Raw genomic sequence first — 22,233 nt, forward strand, 5'->3', positions numbered from 1 at the left:
TCACTGATTTGTAACATTCTAGATATTTAGTCGGTGTAACTGTGACCACAAATTTTTGTTAATAAGTTATCTCTAGCTCTGTTTCACGATGTTAGTCTGGTTCTTATACTCCCTCCGTATAGGAAAAGGAAGTCGTTTTGGACAAGGTTTGGATCAAACATTGGGAATATAAATCATGAATAACTTTTAAGTTGTTGAGTTTGGAAATGTGAAAGCTATATAAATAGATTTGTCTTGAAAAATACTTTCATAAAAATATACATATATCATTTTTTGATAAATATTTTTATAAAAATAAGGAGTCAAAGTAATGCTTTGGAGACCGTGTCGCTGTCCAAAACGACTTCCTTTTCCTATACGAAGGGAGTACTTAAGAGGACCGATAGCTAAATACTTTGTTTATGAAATCATATCGTTCTTAGTCTCATTGGATGATTAACTATTGATCTATCAAATCAATACAAATTCAACGTAGTTTCACCGATGCCTAGCCCGGTGGCCAGGGGGAACGGGGAAAAGGGTTGCGGACCCTTATTATCCTCGTTCTTTGGAAGATCTGGCTAGAGAAATCGGAGGGTCTTCCAACACAAAGATAAGACGGTTACCCAGATAACCGACGGCATCAAGAACCAAGCTCTCGCTGTGGGAGTTAAATACTTGGGGGACCTTCTCTCAGGATAGGCAACCGTTTTGTACTTAGTTGTTATAGCGGAGTTATGCCTCCCCGTTTTTGGGATGCGAGTGTACGGCTTGTATAGTATGTTTGTATACAGTCCGTCGAGCTTTTCCTCTCTTTTAATATAGCAGCAGCTCTCCTGCTGGCTCGTTTTTAAAAAAAAACATAGTTTCATTAAATTTTAATCAAATACTATAACATCTAGGTATGCCGACCAGACAAGCATAGTAAGTTTCGTTACCGTCTTCATGTTCTCCAGCCGTCACGTCATTTGTTAGAAAAAGAGAACGGTTCCTGCCGATTTCTTTTGGGTCTACTTGAAACATTATTGGAAAAGGCGGTGCCATGGCATGAACCAACGTATAATCTTTATTTGTACCTGGAAATAGCCGTATGCCCCCTGAAATATGTGGAGGATATGCATGTGTGGATATTCTAATGTCCGCATGGAACGGAACGTGCCGTGACTCATGAATTTGTCGGGCTCCACACACCTGGCGTCACCACTGACGCAGGCTTTGGTCGGTCCGGACAAGTGCCCCTAACGGCCTGCCAACTTGTTTTATTTTGCTCCATTATGCATGTTGGGCTCCGTACCGGCCCACTATACTGTTGCACGGCCCATGCATATGCCGACTAAGCAGCAAGCCTGTATTTCCCTTAGCCCGGCAGAGGCCCATCGAACATTGAGGGCGCGTTTGGATGAGTGTGCCTGCGACAGCCATACCAAAATTTGGTCGTTTTTTTAATTAAGGTTGGCTCTTTTAGTTAAGTCACAATTTCAGAGTACACAATTTCCTGTATGCAACCAGGGATACAATGTGGAAAGATCGGATAAGCACAGAGCTCACCCGATCGAGCCAGTACATGAGCCAGCTTATTAGCACTACGACTTATATGAACAAAAGACACACAAAAAAAATTACATGTCAGTGGTTTGGTATCAGCTACTATCTCTAGCAGGTGCATTTATCTTCAAAGTCAAGGTAAGGCAATCGGATTGCAATATCACATTGCGGAAACCTTCTTCGAGGGCAAGAACAACAGCACAACGCAGAACAAGAGCCTCTGCAACATCTGGTGAGGTGATGCTACTAAAAGACTTACGACAAGCCATCAGACAAATACCCAAATGATTTCGAAACCAATGGCCGAACTCGAAGAGGAGGTAAAGATTGTTGCATCAACATTAACACAAACCAAATCAGGCGGCGGTGGAGCCCACTTCATGACATCCTTTGGGGGTGCACACCTAAGTGGCTGAATCGGTTTCAGACGATGCATAACAATTGTCGTTGGACAAACTTTTGCAGCAGAATTTCTCACTTCATTTCGGGCTTCCCAAATATGCCAACACACTACAGCAACCACTATTGCTTGTATTTCATTGCATCTGTCCAGGAGATCAAACAACCATTTATTTGCATTTATCAAATGTTTCCTACCAAGATCAATATCAAACTGATGTTTCACTCCTTTCGAGATAGAGGAAGCAAACTGACACATCGCAAAAAAAAAAAAATTAAACTGAAGGCCCGGCCGAGTTTGTATTAATTAATAGAGAAGGTAATATAAGACTATAGCTCGGGGAGGCTATAGGCAGAAAAAAGAAAAGAAAAAAAAACAAAGAAAGGGTTGCTCAGTTGGATTGGTACGTCAATACGGGTAACCAGTCCACTCGCCGCAGCAGCAAAACCGGAGTCTATAAAATTCGTGGCACCCACCAACAATCACCCTCGTATAGTCGTCGAAACCTTCATGGGTAGCCCTGCATCGACAGGGAACCTGACGGAAGCAGACTGCACCTAACCGAGGAGGTCACCGCCATGCGGGACCCTCCACCAAAATACCGCTGCAGACACTACACTCCACCTGACAGACTGATACCACCGAATCCGGACCTCTCGCAGGCTGCCTCACAGCGCGCCGGGGTCTAGCTACATCCGTCGTTGGACTCCATCTCGCTCTCACCACACACGGGGGCACATTGCAAATCAATGTTCTACTTTTCAGTTTTGCCACAGAAACAACAATCAGGCATAACAAATACATTGCGCCTCTGCAGCTGGTAACCTGTAGCAAGACAATCATGTGCTATACGCCAAAGTATAATTTTCATTTTACTTGGAACCTTCACAGACCAAAGTTTCTTCCACTGTTTTGCTACACACATGGAATCTGACACCGTTCCAGTTCCAGAACGACCTCTTGATTCAAGGAAGGATAAGGAACGTGCCAAATTATAGGCAGACTTTACTGAATAAGTACCGCTCTTAGTATAAGTTCATGTAGCAAAATCTTCAAAGTCACTTCTGCCATTACACAACCCTTTAATTCATCTTCCTCCTCTTTTTTCTTCAACAAGCATGAAAGACCTTCGGTACATAAGATAAACTAATATGGGCTAATTGGGTCTCCTTGCCTAATGCCTCTGGTTGGAACAACCGGGTCAGTAAGTTCTCCATTTACATTTACTGCATAACGAACCTCCGTGACACATCTCATGACTATATCTATCCACGAAGGAGCAGAACCCAATTTCTGTAAGCAACCTCGAAGGTAAGGTCACCCCGCTCTGTCATAAGCCTTCATCATATCAATTTTTTATGGCAAATTATGGCTTTATGGTAAAATATGGCTACTTAGAGAGTTGTTACCTGATAGTATGCAAGCACTCATACGCAATTAGAGCATTGTCAGTGATAAGCCATCCCGGAACAAAATTTGATCGTTGACCACGTGCAAGGTTCGCGCTTGGATACCAACCAATTTTTGGCGTGCTTTGGCCAGCCTTCCCATCCGTAGTTCATTTTTGAACCCTGCGTCGGGCCGATTCCTAGGCAGCTAAATCGGTCGCCAATATTTGGCTGGCCGATGAGTCTGATTGGTTGCTTGCCAAAACTTAGGTATGCAAAACTTGCCAATATTTTGGTAAGATAAATAGAAGAAGTTGTTAAATTTTAGTAACAAACCAAACGGTGATAAAAAAATACCAAAATTTTAGCAACAAACGAATCAGACTCGATATCTTTGTCAGGGCAGACGGCGGCAGCAAACCAAACCTACTTGAAGGACGCGTGCAGGTGGGGAGTAATTTGTATGAAACCCATTCAATCCTGACGTATTTTGAAAAATATCTGTACACGGACAGCAAATAACCCCAGTACAGATTACTCGTACTTGAAAGCAGCTATCACTGGCATTACCAATTGCTACAGCACAGCACCAAAACAAAAATCCGCTGTAGCAGCAAAAAACATTGCGCGCACCAAAACCAGTGGACGATCATCACTACCACTGCTGCCCGCGGCTTCCATCGAAACCGTGAGCTCGCCGGAGCAAGGAAGTGCAACACTAGTTACCAAAACAAGAGGCCAACCGTACTGGACAAATTCACAGGCCATTGGCCACGAAACTGGAGGAAGAAAAATTCAGCAACTTCGAATTCATCAACAGGCCATTGTACCAAGACGTCAGGTATCCAGAGGCACTCAGTCACCTTATCCACTGCCACGTGACCGGGGCCCACGGGATCTCGGCGGCCAGTCACAGCGCGCCACGTCGGCCGTCCCGTCCCTGTACAAGAACCCATCATTGGAGCCTTGGAGGGGAAGCCCAAATTCCAGCAGGCGGCCCGTCCAAATTCCACGTCAATCCACATCCGAAACGGGGGCAGATTCAGAGCAACGACAGACTGAAAACCAGCCTCCTTCACCCAACGCAGCTTTTGCTGGTGTCGCCCTCAGAGTTGGGCACATATCCAGATCCAACTCTTGCTTGTCCCACCGATAACTTGGTAATTCAATTTTAATTCAGCTCACTGCAAGTCACAGCTGCTCACTCTGGGCATATCAGTCACCTTTGGTTACTCCAAGTATCAACCTGCAGTACTGTAGATGGTAATCCTAATTGAAAAGCAGGGGCATCCAGTCAAAAGTCCATCAGTAGTATCCGTCAGCAGTACCAGTCACTGGTGGATGGTGGGGCCAGGCCTTCCATGCATTCCTATCCACCTCAGCTCCCTGACTTGTCGTTTTATAAATCCCCCCCTCCCCTGCAAGGATCTGCAGAAGAACATACAGAAACCAGTGAGCCACCCACCAAAGAGTGATCGCCAATAGTTTCCTTCCATCCATGGCATGCATCAACACCCTCCAGAGTTGCTCCATTGCCAGAGGGGCAAAGATCAACACAGGAACTAGGAGAAGTGCTGCAAAGCGATCACCAACCTTTCAGTGCAGAGCGTCGACTTTCGTTGACGCCAGCGTCCGGCTTGAGCTTGACGAGAACCCTGAGGCGATCATCTCAGGCGAGTGGCCTGAGAACTCCTTCCTTCTCAGCTACGATGATCTCCGTGCCTACCTTGAGTCACAGGAGGCTGTCCAAGAAGGAGATCAGGTACTTGATCTGGAACTCTTAAAGCTGTCATTGTTATCTGTCTTGATCTCCTTCAGCTCTAGCTGAACTCTGAGCGGTGAATACAGCGCGTGGCTCTCTTGAGTGAGACCATGTCAACACCTGTGCTAGTGGCCACAGCAGAGCAGACACTAGAGGAGGTCGAATGCCACTTTGAGGCCGTGTCAGGGCTTCCAGTCGTAGACAGCAGCCTCAGATGTGTTGGGGTAGTCGTCAAGAATGACCGGGCCAAAGCTTCCCATGGGGTCAGCTCTCCCTTCCCCTCTTTCTCACTCTCTCTCACACAACTTGGGCGCAAGCACACACATAACAAGTTGCTAGTTTCATACAAGAGCGAAGGAGAAAATCCATTCCGTCTACTGATCTATTGCTGCTTGTAACAGCCACAAACAAAGATTGAAGAAGTAATGACCTCTCCAGCCATCACACTAGCATCAGATAAAACAGTGATGGGTAATTGTTGTTTTCATATCACCTTTTTCTTTCCACGTATGCTTTAAGTTAGATCTAAGAGTACATGTGTAACATCTACAGATGCTGCGGTTCTGATGCTCAAGAAGAAGATCCACAGAGTACCAATTGTAAATCAGGATGAACAAGTAATAGGTGAGTTTCAGAATGGCGAACAGTTAAGAGACAAAAGGACTGCATGTATGCATACTTGATTTGTATTATCCTTAACATTGGTAACTTTGCAAGCTTAATGGGTTCGACACACTATCAACAGGTATAATTACCCGTGCTGATGTTCTTCGCGAGTTGGAAGGCCTGCTGAAGATTTAGAAGGGCAGCAGTCCATGCTCAGAAGCCAAAACTTCTTGTAAATATGTCCATGGTGCTTTTGAGTGGCAGCAGGCAGATCTACAATCAGTAGGAGTGCGCTCCAGAATCGGCAGAAATAAGCCCGGAAGAGTTTGAGATCTTTTCCTTGTAAAAGTACCACACCAGGAAACTTACTCTCTGTGTTGCACTGCTTGCGCTACCAAATGTTGCAAACTAGTCAAATATTTCCAGAGCAATATAAATAGATATGCTTAAAATAATCTTTCAGTAGAAATATGCCAACGATGGAAGAGAAGTGAGAAAAATGTGAGTTAATGCACATGCCAAGTCAAAAATACTTCAGAGAAATAAGTAACTGAATCTGAGGAGGATTAAAAGAACATACTCATTCTGTATGCCAGTCCAGTTTGAAACTGCATAAATCAGGAGAGTTCCCTTTGATCTTCTCCGGAAGCAACAGCAGCAGCACTAACAACCATTGGAGTAGAACGTGTGGGTTTTTGTGAATCAGAAACAACTTTCATCTCCAGGTTTGGAATTACTGGTGGCTTTGTCCTCCGAGTAACAGTCATTTTCAACCCCTCAGTTGTGTGAATTGTTGCTCCAGTTGTCATGTCAACCTATCATATTGATCATAAATAATGGATACAGTATTAACTATAACGAATCAGAAACTGGTAGAGGCATACCGGAGGTGCTCCTGGAGCCATCTGAAAGTCAAATCGCTTGACAAGCATTGCTGTTGCCACCACATTCTGCAATGACCCAGTATGCCTATGTTATTTTGAGTTCAATGTCGTGCAAGCTCTACTGTGATCATTCTGTTGCTAATATAATGAAATGAGATATTGGGCTTGCAAAAGCTTGAAATAAAGAAAGAAACCAGGTATAAAAATCTAAAAAAAGTTACCTCAAAAGTGGCAAACATGTCACCAGCACATTTCCTTGGTCCACCACCAAATGGTAAGTAACTGAAAATCCAAGAGATTGCGTGAATCCCACAGTGATTAAACCAATCCTCAGGCATTAATCAACATGGTGGTAGGCAACAGGTATAATCAGCCACTAAAAGGAAATATACGCTCTTAAAAGGAAATTTAAGTATTCCCACCCTGTTGCCCTAAGCTAATAAAATAGTGACACAGAATCTCAATCAACAGGCCATTGTACGTGGTTTCACGCCCATCGTGTAGTGGTTGCTCTTGCAACGATAGGTTCAGATCAACTCGGTCCATGCACTTGGTTAGCACTGTCGTTTCGTGCTGTCGCAGAACAGAATCGATGTGCGGGTGGAAGGTTTAAACTGCTTGCCTGAAGCGAATGAGTCACATCCTGGTTTGCCTGTCATTTCCGATTATCTCATGAAATTGATCTATCTCTGTCCCATTTGTTCTACTACCATTGAATCGTTGTGTTCTGGTCACCATCGCTGTTGATCTGCTTGCGTTACGTGATGATTATTTATTCCCAAAACGCATGGCATGTGTTTTCCAGTTCCATACCGTTGCTTGTAGATCATTGCTGAACTTGTGTTTTCCAGTTCTGCACCTCTGCTTGTATGAAGTTGCAGTGAATATTTTGAACTTCCTGCATGAAGTGAGTGGGTGGGATGACTTATTCTGATGTGCTTGTGCCTTCTGGTTTAACTCATGAATTATTCCATTTATGTCCAACGAGTTGTATTCTGGAATTGAACAAGGTGTTCTAGCCAGTACTCTTGCTCTGCTTTCATGAAGCTAATATAAAATACTGAAATGCATGCCTTGTGTGTTCAAATCTTACCCACTTGGTTGTACGATGTAGCATGACTGAATGATCACTCTTATCTCTATGGTGATCTGTTGTGCATGGACATTCTGTCCTAAATTGAATGTTGTGTTTGTTCTCAGTTGAATAATAGGAAGGTTGATCGATGCCTGTCTCTAGCATTCTGGTACCAACTTGGGAGTGTAAAAGAAAAGGTTCTCTCTAATTTTTTGCAACTAAAGTTTCTGTGGAACTAAATCTTACCTTAATTATAACCATGTAATGGATATGATCTTATCTTGCTCTTAAGTTTGAGTATAATTCAGCTTCAGACTGCTTTGGCTTCCAGTTTTAAATGAACAAGGGAATAGCAGTTCATTCTCTGAATAAGTTCTGCGTGTTTCAGTGCATGAGTTGGCAACAAGTCACGATACTACAAAAATTGCTCCATTGTGCTGTTTAGCATAATTTTGTCATAGTAAGATGGGTAACTGGATACAACAATTCCATGCAGAAGGACACAACTAATTCAGTCTTCTCTTTCTTCTATGTTTTGGATACAGAAACATACAGTTTCTTCTCCTATTTTCCACCCTTTTGAATTCATATATTGTATGACTGATATTTGCGGTGAGCAAATCGTCATCTCTTTTTTTCTAGAATACGCAGGAGAATTGCGTATCATTCCATTAAGAAGAGAATGAAAATGTTTTTTTACTACGCGGGCCAACCGGGCGCACGCACACGGGTACAAAATTCGAGACTCCCCTTACATGTTATTACAAGAGCACCCTAGGAAAGAAAATCCTGGAGAATAGTCTCCTAGCTAGTAGTAGCTACATGCTACCCGAGAGCTGTGAGGTAACGCGCCCCTGCTGCACACCAGAGAAGGGCTTCTTCAGTTATCGCCCTGGTTAGTTGCGTTGGGGTTTTTTCCGTCGCCCTAGCGAAGACTCGATCGTTCCTTTCCTTCCAAATCTTCCAAGAGACCAACATGAAAGTTGAATCGAGGCCTCTTGTCCTGATGGTGTTGAGTCTGCTTCGCTTCTGTATCCACCATTCCATCAGAGAGTCATTCAGGGCCGGTGGGACGTTCTGAATGCCTATTATTTAGCTGACGGCCAACCACACCTGTTGAGTGTAGGTGCATCGTGCAAGGAGGTGGTCTGCCGTTTCAGGCTCCTGTCCACAGAGTGCACAATCGTCGCTATTCTGGAGCAAATCGTCATCTCGAAAGATAAACATTACATAAGCAGTGGCAAAACCTACATGCTAGGAGGAAGTGTATTGGTATCACATGAGAACTGAGTGATTACTGTTTTTGGATAAATAATACTGCCTGCGGTCATTAAAACTTGTGATTCGAAGACATTGCTGCGCCAACATCTCGCTGGATGCGCCTATCTAGCGGTTCAGTTCTACTGCCTCCTTTCTGACTAATGTCCTAGTGGTTGCTTCGTACTCGCATTATCTCGGATCGATAGGTTCAGATGGACTCTACAAAGCCTTTTCATTTCCTCCTGTCGAAGAACAGAATCGAATGTGTGGTGGAAGTTTTGACTTGCCTGCTATTTCTGATCAGTCTCTCTGTTGGCTATTGCATATGTTCTAGTACTGTCTTGATCAAAAGTGTCTACTATTTAATCTAGCTCTCTTATCTGCTTGCATGAGCTGAGTGCTTGTCACATATGCTCAGTACATGCAAGTGGTGGTAGCATGATTACCACCATTTGTAATCATGTACTGAGCATATGTGACAGTTGTGTCAACTCAACGGCTTGACTGCTATCACCTGGATTCCTCAGGACATGGTTTGGCATGGCCTCTGTCCCTCGTCAGAGTAAGTTCACAGAATGGCATGCAGGCAATTGCTATAATAAACGTGTTAAGATTTGTCATCAAAAGTTAGATCAGGGCAAGAAAATGATGCGAACTGAACCCTTGCCTCCCACCGTTGGGTGTTGGCCGAAAAAATAGGAGACAGTGTCACAAAACAATGCAAAAAATAACACAATGTCATTACAGAATAACTTCCCATGACATTCACTGCAGAACTCCTATAACAAGTTACCTTGCCTTGCTATGACAAATTATGCTCAAAACAGCACAAATGTTTACCAACACACATGTTTCAGGTCAGCACCATTTTTGCCAGCTCATGTACTGAAGAACGCAGAACACATTCTGGAACTGAACTTGCTATTCCTCTGTCAAAGTTCATACATGAAACCAAGCAACAAGCATAGTCGGAGTATACTCTAGCATATGATAAATAAAATTTGCATCCTGGTGAGAAGTAAGATTTAAGAGTTTGTGACAACCATATCTTTTGGAGAAAGCTAAGACGACGTGCCGGACACATGCCACAATCAGTACCAGAATTTTTCAGAGACAAACACGTGGCAACCGTTCAATGAGTGCATCCAACTTAGAATAAAATGTTCACTTCATCTTCATGCAAGCCGACCAATGCAGAGATATAGTAAGATGTAAGCATGCAACCAGCCTACACAAATTGAATTGCACTGAACATTCATGACATATTTTTTTTCGAGAACGTGCAACGCACGTATTTCATTAAGAGAAGGGGAAGCGACCCAAAACGAAACACAATACCGAATTACAGCGAGCTGGCTATCACCTGGGCACAAGTTTGCGACCCCACCAGCATGCAAGAAAGAAAGAGCTAAAGAAAAAGAGTACAAGGGCGAGCAGAACCCCATCAAAGTTCAGTCTACGTTCATTAGCCATTGTGAACATTTGCGACTAGTCCGGCGTTGCACCACCATCCCAGTTCTTCACGGATCCTGTCAGCCAGCTGCAACGGCTGCCTTGTGGTTGTTCTGAAGATCCTGTCATTCATTTCATTCCAAAGTCGCCAGGATGTCAGCGCGAAGAGAGAATCCAACCTTCTTCTAGACGATTTGTCAATACGTTTCCTTGCCGACAGCCACCAAACAATGGTGGTGGATTGGGCTTCTGGGGTGAGCACCTGCCATCCCAATATTCATGACATACATTTCAGAATAATTATATATGCAGCCCACGCGAGCAGATCATCACTACTTGCCAGAACACCTTGATCAAGTGTAGTAGAAGACTTCATCCAGGACAAAAAAAAAGAGAGAAAGGGGTCGGTAATGCATATAACGGAATACTGCAGCACAAGTATAATCTTATGGCAGGTTGCAATCAGTGTCAAGTGTCAACCCACATGATGACTATATATGTATACAAGAAAACAGAACAAACAGAGAAGTTCTCATGCCATGCTGCATTTGTGTTGAATTTCTTTACCTAGCTGCCCCTCATATTAAAATACAATGATCAATTTGTGCTTAAGGCAGCAATGCAACATACGTATTCCAAGTTGACACAAGTTTTGGTTTGCTCTCCATTCATCTTCTGGAGAATACAGAACATATTCTGGGTTTGGAATGCTTTCCCCCAAGTTCAATTAATAACTGAAGCAAGTTTGCATGACTTGTGCTAAAAAATAATGACAAGACTAGATCCTTATCCATTACACCCCTGCTGATGATTAAGAGCTTAGTTGCTACAGAACCAGTTAAGAGAGAAGCAAGGCTTGCTTGTATGATAGACATGGCAAAACCATCACCACAATACTCCTATTGTTAACTGGAACTGAACTATCACAGCCTGCAACTTAAATCAACTTAGATCTGAACAGGAGCACCAAGTTCATGATAAAAGTGTTCAGTGCAACATCATATAAGCAGAACTGCAGAGATTGAGCAATCATGCTGCATTGCTGCAACCAATCGCACAAAAATAATCAACTGAACAACATGTCATTCATTTTGGGAGTGGAAAACACTTCATGCAAGCGGATCAAGAGTGCTAGCTAGTTGTGCATGGACATTCTGTCCTAAATTCCAACGCAAAACGGCATTCGAGATTGAAAATCAATGACTAAAAAAGAAGCAGGGTTTTTTTTTTGCCTCCATCGTGCAGAGGCATTTGAAATTCGAAAACTAAAAACTTTTTTGCCACAATCGTATAGAGGCATTCCAAATGGAGGAGGGAAAAGGCGTAAAGCCAAACAACCAGACCATTTCACCTATACTACTCGACTATAAAATAATAGCCTCCCCACCCACCTAGCCCATCCTCATCTAGTCATCTGAGTTTCTGATGCTTGCGCTTCCTTTGCTAGTAGTAGCAGCGAGTTGCCACAGCCCACAGCCGAGAGCCAACAATGAATCAAGCGCAGATTGCCGCCACCATCGCCCTCGCTGGCGGTGCCGGAACTGCAGATGTCGAGGCTGCCGCTGTCGCTACTGGAACCGCAGACGCCGCCGCCGTCACCCAAGCTCTTACCACCGCACGAACTTTAGCTGCTAAGCAACTTGGTAAGCTGTTGGTTCCTTCCTGAAATGAGATCCTGATTTGGTTGCTCGTTCTTTCTGTTGTTCCTCTTGATTCGGGTTTTTTTTTGCCTCTGATCTGTTGTTCCTCTTGTTTGGGGTTTTGCCTCCCTGTAAACCCTTTCTCCATCTATTTTGTAGTTCGGGAGCAGTTCTCGCTCGCCGTGGCTCAGGTAACTACTTGTCGTTCTTTCAAAGTTCTAGACTTGGTAGGGTTTTCTTCAAAACGGTCCTGAATCCATTGTTTTTTGTGAAATTTTGTTCTTTTCTAGACCAAGTCTGTCCTCAATTCTCTTCAGGTCGTGCTCATGCTCATGCTATACCCATGTGTGATCGCCTTCACCTTAGCTACCCGCTACACAAAGTATGGTCTGCTCATACCCACCCCCAACGTGCCCGGCGGCGCCCCTCCCTCCCCTGAGCTTGCCTGTTCCCGGCAGAACTAGTGGCTGACCACTTCCCAGGAAGCCCTCTGGTTTCACCGGAATCTTTTTCAGCACCGTCACCATGATTCACATCTTCTTGGTGATTTACATAACCCTCAAAGGCCCTCGCGAGTCGCCTAGAATGTCGCACGCCTTCGCTTGGTTTGCCATCGAGGATGTCGCACACCTTCGCTTGGTTTGCCCTGATGTCATTCTGGTTTTGTATCGGTGTTTACTTCTTCGTGTTCACAATCTTAGCAAGATGAGTTGCTGTTGCATATACTTTTCTCTCCATTTTCTTTTTTTTTATTAGGGGTCTTTGTTTTCTCGTTAGTTTACTACTAATGAATAATGATTTGTCTATGTAGATATGGAGTCGCCTGGCAGGAGTGAGTGCTTTTCGCAGCATTCACATTGGGGCTGTTTTTTGTCACTACAACTTTCATCTATGTAAGTTATTCTTTCGTAAAAATGTTCTCATATTGTGATGAAATTGGTTATCATTACCGCCTTCTCACTTCCGGATGGTAGAACCAACCTACGATGAAGTCCAAACTCTTATGATCCCAGGTGATAGATCCAACCTTCGATGGATCACAATTTATGCACTAAGTACTTAGAAACTATATAGCCCAACCGGAAGACTAATACTTATAAGAAATAGAACTTTATTACAACACAACAATATTATACAAGAGTGCACAACACCCTCTCTTTAGTGGCTAGCCTAACATTCATCCTTTACTTCTACCATACTCCACTCATCTACCATGCTCATGGTTGAATGGCATGGTAAGGAAGGGGATCTCTATTTATAGGCGAAGGGAGTTCATAGGATGATGACATGTGCCTCCTTCTAGAGTTTTCACTAGAAAAATATCTATATTCTACGCTATTCTAATTTCTTCATGGCAACAACATCTAGTGGCTTCATGAAAAATATCATGGATCATGAGTTGTGGGGAAGACTCTAGAAATTTGTATTGCTTTCCTTCAACACACCCTTTTAAATTCATATATTGTATGACTGATACTTGCGGTGACTGTTGGGGCTATTTTTTGCCACTGCAATTTTCATAAGTTATTCTTTCACAAAAATGTTCTCATATTTCTATGAAATTGGTTGTTATTACCGTCTAATTGTGGATTTTGGTTGATTTCCAGGTGGCCATTTCGCTAGCGAAGGTGGTACTTCCCGCTCCTCCTGCTTTAGTGCTCGTGGAAGAAGAAGGCCAGGCGGACTAGGCAGGAAGGTGAAGGGTGAATAATATGGAGCCATGATACTTCTGTAGTAGCTGTAGTTCCTCAGTGTTATTGGTGAACAAGAAGGTGAAGACATTCTGAATATGTAGCAGTAGTAGAGTTGGTTGATGTTCTTTCGAGAGTAGCAGTGGTAGAGTTGGTTCTGAATAAGTAGCAGTAGTACTCAGATGTAGCAGTGGAACGGTGAGGAGCAAACAATTATGATTCATACTCTGTCTCTACTTGAGTGTTTTTTGAGTAGATCATGCCAGTCTCTTTTTTTTCCAATTGTATTTTAGTGCGTTCCATAGTTCCATCTGGTCTAATGGTTCCAGTGCTTGCGTCACAAACGGCTTGCCATCGAACTTGACATGACAATAAATATTTACAAACACAACTCGTATCGGAGTTGGTTATCATATCCCACGGGTCAACCTTCTTCTTTAACTAATCTTTTCTCCGGCCCACTTTAGACCCATACTGGCCAAGCCGCTCCAGCTCCCAATCGGCCAATCCTTGCTGACTCCTTTTGCCAATCGGCCAAAACACTGTAGCTTCAATCGGCCGATTCCCAACTGTAGCTTTTAGCTTGCCGCGTCGGCCAATCTTTTCCGTCCTTGACGCCGATTCAAAATATGTGTCAAAATCCGGCGTCAACAGATGCATTCATACAAATATCCTATACTTTTAGTCTACAGTAATGCACTACATAATATAATGGTTTGTGCGTGCGAAAGATTCGGTGAAGCTAAATTTTATAATGCATAAGCCTACTACTATGTTGCTCTTATCTCTCAGTATAACTCAAATACAGACTATGCATGGTTTGCAGTTTGAAATGAACTGGGCAGTAAACATTTCAATCCCTGAATATGCTCTGCATATTTTTTTTAGATGATGATGTTCTGCATCTTTCATTACATGAGTCGGAAACAAGTCATGATATTAAAAAAATGTGTTGCATTCTACTATTTTAACAAAGCTTTTGTCATGGTAAGGTGGTTAACTGGTTACAAAATTTCATGCAGAATGACATGGCAACTGATTTTGTTCCTTCTGAGTTTTGGATTAAGAGACATACAGTATAATTCTCCTATCCTTTTCTCCTTTAATTTCATATGGTGTGAATGTGACATGTGCTTTGAGTAAATCGTAATCTCGAATGCTAAAACACTATAAGTATATAAACAATCACATAGCATACATGATACTAGTGATAATATTGCATTTTTCTTGGGAGGAAGTCTACTAGTACGATTGAGAACTGACTCTGTTGAATGGGTGTTCGCATCATGTGGGTGTGACACAGTCACTGCGAAATACTATGAGATTAAACCTGCGTTGCCTGCATTAATTTTTAGCATAATTACATTAGATGAACTCTGGACGGAATGTATAAGGATCCTATCTTGTCATTTCAGTTTCATGGATGAATTGAACAGAGGATTTGAGTGTTGGGTCCCGGAGTGCGCTCGGAGATGATGAGTTTTAGAAACATGGTGCTACCCTGGAACTTATGTGTTGGACTTGTAAGTGTTGCATTGCGTTATTTTGAGCGTAATTTTTGTGATAGCAAGACGAGTAACTTGTTATAGAAATTCTACGGTGAAAGGCATGAGAAATTGCTCTGTTTCTAAACCATGCAGTGTGTGACTGCTCTGCGGTATGAGAAATTGCAAAAATGGGCCGAGAGAAGCCCATCAGCGGCCCCAGAAATGAAGCTCGTTTGAGTTGGGCCCACTGTTCGGAGCGAAAAAGCAAATCCGTTCGGGAAATGGGATTGGCTGGTGCCAGCCAGGCAGCCAGGCCTCGTCTCGCTCTGACCCGAAGCCGTGAAGCGCGGCTGCGCGGGTTAGTATAAAGCGGCGCCACCGCTGGCCCCGGCTCGATCATTCCCGTCGTGCACACCCAACCCCACCCACCCACGGCGAAGGCGCCTAGCGAATCGAGGGTTTCGTCGTCGAGCGAGCGAGAGCGCGCGATGGCGGCGGCGGAGGGAGAGAAGAAGGGAGCGATGGAGGCGGAGAAGGGAGAGAAGGAAGCGATGGCGGCGGCGAAGGGAGCGCCGGTGGAGGAGAAGGGAAATGGAGCGGAGGCGCCCGAGGAGGAGGGGACGGGAGAGGCGGCGGTGGAGAAGGGGAAGGCAGTGGCGGAAGCGGAGGAGGCGGCCGGCGCGAAGATGATCACCCTGCGGAGCGCGGACGGGGAGGAGCGTTCCATGTCGGCGGCGGCGGCGAAGCTGTCAGTGGTCCTCAGCAACATGATCGAGGACGACTGCGCGTACAACGTCGTCATCCCGCTCGAACGCTCCACCACCGTCGCGAGGACTCTGGACACGGTGATCGAGTACTGCGTCAAGCACGCCGACGAGCCCGTCCACGACTCCAACCCCAGCACCGCGGGCGGCAGCAGCAGCGTCGTCGTCACAGCGGTGCCCGAGGACCTGGAGGAGTGGGACCGCAAGCTCGTCGAGGGCCTCAGCGCGGACGACCTGTACGACCTCCTCCTCGCCGCCAACCACCTCAGCATCCAGGGGCTCATCGACGTCGTCTGCCAGAGGGCCGCCGACATGATCAAGGGCAAGACCACCCAGCAGATCCGCGACACCTTCAACCTCCCCAACGACCTCACCCCGGCGGACGAGGCGAAGTTGCGCCAGCAGCACGCCTGGGTCATCGACTAGTAGGATTCTTCGAACCCACTTTGTGCTCTGCTCTAGCATCTCACTAGATCTGCCGGCCTAGCGCGCGGCTCCGTGTTCTACCGCGTCTTTTCTCTTGACGCGCATCGTAGTGACTGTTTCGTAGTTATCTTTGTGTAGAACTGTAGATAGGTCCTGATCAACACTCGGTCTACCACTTGCTTAGCATTTTCGTTTCGCCTTGTCGAAGAACAGAATGGAACGTGTGGTGGAAATTTGAACTGCTTGCCTGAAGGATGAAGTGAATGAATATCCTATCCCGATTTACCTGTTATTTTTCGATTAATATCATGAAATTGCTATTAGTTTCTGCCCTGTATGTGTTCTACCACCATCGATCGATTGTGTTCTACCTATTGCTACTGATCTTCTTGCATGACTGACATGATTCTTTTGTTGCCGAAATGCATGACATGTTTTGTTCAGTTCCGTACAATTGGAAGCAGTATGATAGCTCATCCTCTGCAGTTCTACTTTTATTTAGTTGCAGTGAATATTTTGAACTGCCTGCATGAACTGACTGAACCATATTCCGTGAGTTTCTCTATGTCTGACCAATCTGTTCGACTATTCTTGAGTCTTGATCGATCTGCTTGCATGAATATATAAAATCCTGAAATGTGTGCAATTGGTGGTAGACTGGTAGCATGGCTGGTGGCTCTGCAACTGGTGCCTCATCTCTGTAGTGATCTGCTTGCATGAAGATGGAGCAAGTATTTTACCCTGAAGTTGATTTTGTTTTTGTCTGATAACATTCAGTTCAACAATAGGAAGGTTGGTCTGTGTCTCTGTCCCTGATATTCTGGTACTGATCTGGCATGTGGGCCATACAAGCGTGTATTGGTTCTCTACAACAGATTTGAATGCAACTAACTCGTAGCACTTGATTACACCACGTCATGGATAGCAATCTTGTCTTGTTCTTATGTTTAAGTGTAATTCAAGTTCAGACTATGCCTGGTTTCTGAGTATGAATTGAACTGGGGAATAGCATTCCAATCCCTGAATGTGTTCTGAATCTTTCAGTACATGAGTTGGCAACAGATCATAATATTGGAAAGTAGTGTGTGTTCCATTGTGCTGTTTTGGCATAATCTTGCCATGGTGAGGCCGTGAGGTGGAGTAGCTGGCTACAGAAATTCCTTACAGAATGACATGAGAACAGATAACTGATTCTGTGTCTTCTCCGTTTTGGATACTGAACATGCAGTTTCTTATTTCTTTCTCGGTTTTTTCCCCCATCATCTGGTGTGAATACACAGCTCCTTGCAGCCTGCAGGATACTGCTTTCCTAGAGAGGCAGAGCTGATAGTGCAGAGTTGACATGGGCTAGCGAAGTCGAGAGAGAGTGCCTAACAAGGCCTGAAAATGAACAGCCGGCAAGGCAAGGCACAAGCACGGGCGAAGAGGAACAGCAACAGCCTCTCCCAATTCAAGTCTCACTGAATTATGGCACAATTCGATGCACATCACGAGATTCACAGCAATCCACAAACGAAATAATCAAATCATCCAACAAATCTTCAGAGGTAGTAGTAAGAGAGCAGAGGCGCGGCCACAGCGGCTACGACGGCGAACGCTGAGACCGGCGATCGGGCTGCCGCCGACTTCGATGCGCCTGGGCTGCTGGCGGCAGGTGCCGATCCAGAAGCAGGTGCAGGACCTTCAACATGGAAGCAGAGCAGTGAGACGACGAAAGATAAGCGAATCACGCGCACAGCTTAAAGGACAAAAGGTAATGCATACAAGACCCAAGTTTTTCTTCAGTTCAGAACTTGTTTCAGGCGCTAATTTCAGATAGCATTCCGAATTTGCGGATGGAATTTTCAGTGCACAACTGATGACTCTCCACATCATTTACTGAGATCTAATAGGCATGCCAGTTAAGATGGACCTGATGGATACAAAATTGGCTGACACCTGGCCCATCTCACTCTCTCCCACACCTATATTTTATTTTGGCCTAGAGACGTTAGTAATTCAGATTACGCGTGAGTGTCACTTGCAGATGACTGTCAGCGTGCCAAGACGAAAACGCAGAGCGTTCAGGCTTCAAAAATCTGTCTGATCTATCATTGTTCATGTTTTTTTTAGAAGTTGGGACCATTTTGCTGCCAAGAAAGCTAACACACTACTGTCACCATCTAGGCACAATGCAGCCCTATTTTAGGCCTAAATTTTAACATATGATTATCCCGATCTTTGGTGTATAACTCTGTACTGATACCAATGAACCGAAAATTGGCAACGTAGACATGCTAAAAAAAATTCAAAATGGACGCATCATTTTGCAAAAACTGTAAAATAATAAAAAGAACAGAGTAGTATCTGTTACCTTCAGTAGGGGCGCCGGGCACTTTGACTGCAAGAAAATAATAATAAAAATTAAACCAAAAAGCTAAGATCTGGAAAACTAATAAAAACCAAAATACAATACGCAGAGTTTCACTCATCACAAATTAACATACGAAAAACAAAACTAAAACGATTTGGCCTACACATCTTTCTTTTGAAAAAAATGGGCTCTTGTCTCAAGGGGGGGAAAAAAGAATAAGACGAGATCGGGTTGTGTTAGCGCTTACTGTTGCACTTGCTGAAGGCGGCCTGGTCCTCGCCGCACGCGGCGGGCAGCGTGGCGGCGCGGGTCATGTTGATCGCGATGGGGTACTTCTGTTTGAATGCGGCGCAGAGGCAGGCGACGGTGGCCGGGCTCTTGAGGGCGCCCTTGACGCCGGCGCAGCACTCCATGGCCGGCTTGCCCTGCGAGCTCCCCTGCTGCACGTACGAGAGGCACGGGAGGAGCCCCGTCACCGCCGCCCCGCAGTCCACCGATGACGACGGGGCCGGCGCCGGCGCCTGCGACGCCGCGCCGGACGCCAGCGCGAGGACGGCCACCGCCGCGAGCAGGCCGAGGCCGAGGCGCGCCATGTGGTTGGTTCCTTGGTTGGTGTCGCGACTAGCGGCCGCGCGAGGAGAGGGGAGGCTGGCGCTGGCTGTGGGCTAGGGAAGTGGGAGGGAGGGAGGGAGGAGAGGGGAGGCTGCGCGGCCGCTGCACATGCTTTGGCATCTAGCCGGGCGATAAGCGTATAAATTATCGTGCAGTTCATTCCTAACGCATGCTGCCATTTGTTTGGTTATCTTGTACAGTAGGATCAATCGAATGCTAGCTGTGAGATCTCTATCCAGCTAGCTAAGCTAAGATCGCTTAATCAAATGCAGTTCATTCCTCTCCCTCTCTCTATGTCCACGAACTGTATCCATAAAACTATTCAGTGGTCAATACGCCACATCGTTCGGATGCTAATTAGGAGGAGTAAACATGAGTTAATTATAAAACTAATTGCAGAAGTCGTGAGCTAAGTCAAATTATTAGCAAATGGTTACTGTAGCACCACATTGTCAAATCATGGACTAATTATGCTTAATAGATTCATCTCACGAATTAGTCTTTGTCCGTGCAATTAGTTTTGTAATTAGCTTATATTTAATACTTTTAATTAGTATCTAGATATCTGATGTGACAGGTGCTAAAGTTTAGCCTCTGTTACCTAAACAGGGCCGAAGGCTAGAGCTGTATAACAGTTTGTCTTGTCAGCTGGTCGAGTTGCCATCGGAGACCAATCTCGTAAATAAACACATAACAAGTATGCATGCGTAGAGAGAACAGCAACGGATACGAATAGAACTGGATGCACGTTTACCATTTTTTCTATGTACACCTGTTGCGAAGCTGTGTCCTGATGGATTCAAACGCTCTGTACGTCTACAGTTGACATGCATGCCTTATCTATTTGGTACAGGGTCCACACGGCCACACCAAAGTATCACGCATAGAACAATTTCCAACGGTATCTATTTTCTCACTGCAAGCATTCGATTGATCCTCGCTTGCACATGCAGACCGCGCTTAGAAGGAAAAACGTTCAGTTAAATTTAAAGGAAAACAGTACAATATTTCATTCAAATATCCCGTTTACCAGGTTTATTTTTTATTTTTTAATATATTTTGGGGGAACAAAAAAAGTAAACGCATAAAAATGATTTTTACCCTCTTCGATCATTTTGGAGTTTTCGTATAATTCATTAATAATTACTAACAATAAAAATTCAATTTCACTTCCTACATAGCCCAACGACCTACAAGGTCCAAAAAGGCACAGGCCCAAACTAGCTAGCCTGATTGCATGCCCTTTGTTTGTCAATGTAAAGGCACATTTTTGTTTGAAAAAACAAATTTTGATCAATAGATAGTCAAATTGTATGCGTCTTCATTCTTCACTCCCTTCAGTGTACAAAAGTTGCACCAATTGATTATTATTCGAACTAAAATGCTAAGATGATGTTGATTTTGTAAAAGTTGACTTTGTAGTTATGCTAGGCAGAAGGCATGAAATAAAAAACCATGCATATTTGGGAAATTTGCGTCAGAAAAGGCAGTTAACCGAACCAAATGGAAACGTTGCTTTGTGTCAATATCAAGACAAATTATCTCTACTGCCAAACTTCCTAATAAGCTTGTTTCCTGATCTACAAGATGGAACTCCAACGATTAAGATATATTCCAACTAGTTAAACGTTTCACTGTTCAATCATTAGAGTATGCTATATATAATCGTACATGCTACCTAGTCAAACAGCCGGCCGGATGACCGGCTCGCTAGCTATCTGCCGGCCATGCACTAGACGCGATAACCTCAAAGTGCACATCAATCACAATGGTTCTCAGCACCGCATATTTAACCAACAAAAGTTGCTTCTGCGCTCCAAGATGATACGGCAGCTAGATAGATAAGCACCCGCATGATGTGCTTCAGCATTAGGCGGCAACGACGCCTCGAGGAGCGCCGCCGGGAGGAGGAGCTGAGGAGAAAGAAGACGCCATGCTTCCGGATCCGGAGGAACTTTGCCGCGAACGAGATGGCCGAGCGAGAGAGGGCAGCGATCGCGAGGGACGCCAAGGCGGCGGAGAAGGGGAAGGAGAAGAAGAGGAGGTTACAGGAGGAGGTGAGGAAGGAGCGGGAGAAGATGAGGAAAGAAGAGGAGGAGAAGAGGGCGCGAGCTGAGAAGAAGAAGCTCAAGGAGAAGGAGCGGAAGAAGCGCGAGGAGGAGGCGAAGAAGAGGCGCGAAAAGGAAGATACAGAGAAGAAGAGGAAAGAGGAGTTGAAGAGAAACAAGAGGGTGAAGAGAAAATGAAACCAAGTGCCCACCGTAGCCGTAGCTATGTTGAATTTGAACATTCCTCTCTTCTTAATTCAGTGCATGCATGCATACGTATTCATTGATTCAGCTTTCAAGCGTATGCGTTGGTCATCAGCTCTTTTCATCGCCGGACGTTGGGGCTCGCGCGTGCGAATTCACGATGGCGTTCTTTTCCAACTCAGGAGCCCATATATGATGGTGCAGAGTCCTCTACGAGCTGGCGCTGGCGAGCTCCTCATGTCAGCCGCGCAACAGTTGCAACAAGATACGTTTCAAGCTTTCAGCGGCAAATTCTAGCTCCAGCTAATGCATATCATAAGATGGATTATAAGCAGGGGAAAAGCAATTGTCGTTTTCATTTTTTTACACATGGTGGGTTGTTCAGAACGCCAAAGTCATTTGTGTTCAGTGCATTGCCCTTGTTGCAAGTTTTTTTTTTCGTGAATACGAAGGAGAGCTGCGTATCTTTGTATTAAGAAGATGATGTAAAAACTTAGTATAACGCGGGCTGTCCGGGCGCACGCACACGGTTAACAATTTGTTAGCTATTACATGAGAGATCAACAACCGTTTAGAATAAAAACGAAGCTCAGGATGACACTATCCCGTTCCCTGAATTTCTGCTGGTGCCGGCCAGCCGAGGGTGGCAAGATGTTT

At 44.7% G+C, this 22,233-nt stretch overlaps 4 protein-coding genes across 4 annotated transcripts; 2 read left to right on the top strand and 2 right to left on the bottom strand.

Annotated features, from left to right (window-relative positions):
• The first annotated feature begins 4,729 nt into the window (after positions 1 to 4,729).
• Positions 4,730 to 6,142, top strand: LOC101778698 (uncharacterized protein YtoI). The gene is made up of 5 exons (XM_004954327.3): positions 4,730 to 5,074; positions 5,161 to 5,337; positions 5,476 to 5,545; positions 5,627 to 5,698; positions 5,820 to 6,142. The coding sequence occupies exons 1-5, from the start codon at positions 4,811 to 4,813 to the stop codon at positions 5,873 to 5,875; spliced, it is 639 nt and encodes a 212-aa protein (XP_004954384.1). The 5' UTR covers positions 4,730 to 4,810; the 3' UTR covers positions 5,876 to 6,142.
• A 155-nt stretch (positions 6,143 to 6,297) lies between these two features.
• Positions 6,298 to 6,856, bottom strand: LOC101778300 (protein LUTEIN DEFICIENT 5, chloroplastic-like). The gene is made up of 3 exons (XM_022828974.1): positions 6,786 to 6,856; positions 6,565 to 6,630; positions 6,298 to 6,495 (listed from the first exon to the last, which is right to left on the bottom strand). Exons 1-3 carry the CDS (start codon positions 6,801 to 6,803, stop codon positions 6,298 to 6,300), a joined length of 282 nt encoding a protein of 93 aa, XP_022684709.1. The 5' UTR covers positions 6,804 to 6,856.
• Positions 6,857 to 15,585: 8,729 nt separating this feature from the next.
• Positions 15,586 to 16,593, top strand: LOC101767110 (SKP1-like protein 11). The gene has a single exon (XM_004955220.3). The coding sequence runs from the start codon at positions 15,658 to 15,660 to the stop codon at positions 16,357 to 16,359; it is 702 nt and encodes a 233-aa protein (XP_004955277.2). The 5' UTR covers positions 15,586 to 15,657; the 3' UTR covers positions 16,360 to 16,593.
• A 1,174-nt stretch (positions 16,594 to 17,767) lies between these two features.
• On the bottom strand, positions 17,768 to 19,639 carry LOC101779114 (non-specific lipid transfer protein-like 1). The gene is made up of 3 exons (XM_004954328.2): positions 18,960 to 19,639; positions 18,713 to 18,739; positions 17,768 to 18,040 (listed from the first exon to the last, which is right to left on the bottom strand). The coding sequence occupies exons 1-3, from the start codon at positions 19,303 to 19,305 to the stop codon at positions 17,901 to 17,903; spliced, it is 513 nt and encodes a 170-aa protein (XP_004954385.1). The 5' UTR covers positions 19,306 to 19,639; the 3' UTR covers positions 17,768 to 17,900.
• Between the last annotated feature and the right edge of the window lie 2,594 nt (positions 19,640 to 22,233).

Source organism: Setaria italica, chromosome I (genome assembly GCF_000263155.2).
Source record: "Setaria italica strain Yugu1 chromosome I, Setaria_italica_v2.0, whole genome shotgun sequence".
In the NCBI taxonomy this organism is placed as follows: domain Eukaryota; kingdom Viridiplantae; phylum Streptophyta; class Magnoliopsida; order Poales; family Poaceae; genus Setaria; species Setaria italica.

Coding starts and splice junctions, on each gene's coding strand:
- LOC101778300 (XM_022828974.1), bottom strand. Junction 6,496..6,564: donor TGGCTCCAGGAGCACCTCCG/GTATGCCTCTAC, acceptor TCAATATGATAG/GTTGACATGACAACTGGAGC.
- LOC101767110 (XM_004955220.3), top strand. CDS start 15,658: ATGGCGGCGGCGGAGGGAGAGAAGAAGGGAGCGATGGAGGCGGAGAAG.
- LOC101779114 (XM_004954328.2), bottom strand. CDS start 19,305: ATGGCGCGCCTCGGCCTCGGCCTGCTCGCGGCGGTGGCCGTCCTCGCG. Junction 18,740..18,959: donor CGCCTTCAGCAAGTGCAACA/GTAAGCGCTAAC, acceptor ATTTTCTTGCAG/TCAAAGTGCCCGGCGCCCCT. Junction 18,041..18,712: donor GCCCGGCGCCCCTACTGAAG/GTAACAGATACT, acceptor TCCATGTTGAAG/GTCCTGCACCTGCTTCTGGA.
- LOC101778698 (XM_004954327.3), top strand. CDS start 4,811: ATGGCATGCATCAACACCCTCCAGAGTTGCTCCATTGCCAGAGGGGCA. Junction 5,075..5,160: donor CTGTCCAAGAAGGAGATCAG/GTACTTGATCTG, acceptor CGGTGAATACAG/CGCGTGGCTCTCTTGAGTGA. Junction 5,546..5,626: donor ATCAGATAAAACAGTGATGG/GTAATTGTTGTT, acceptor TAACATCTACAG/ATGCTGCGGTTCTGATGCTC.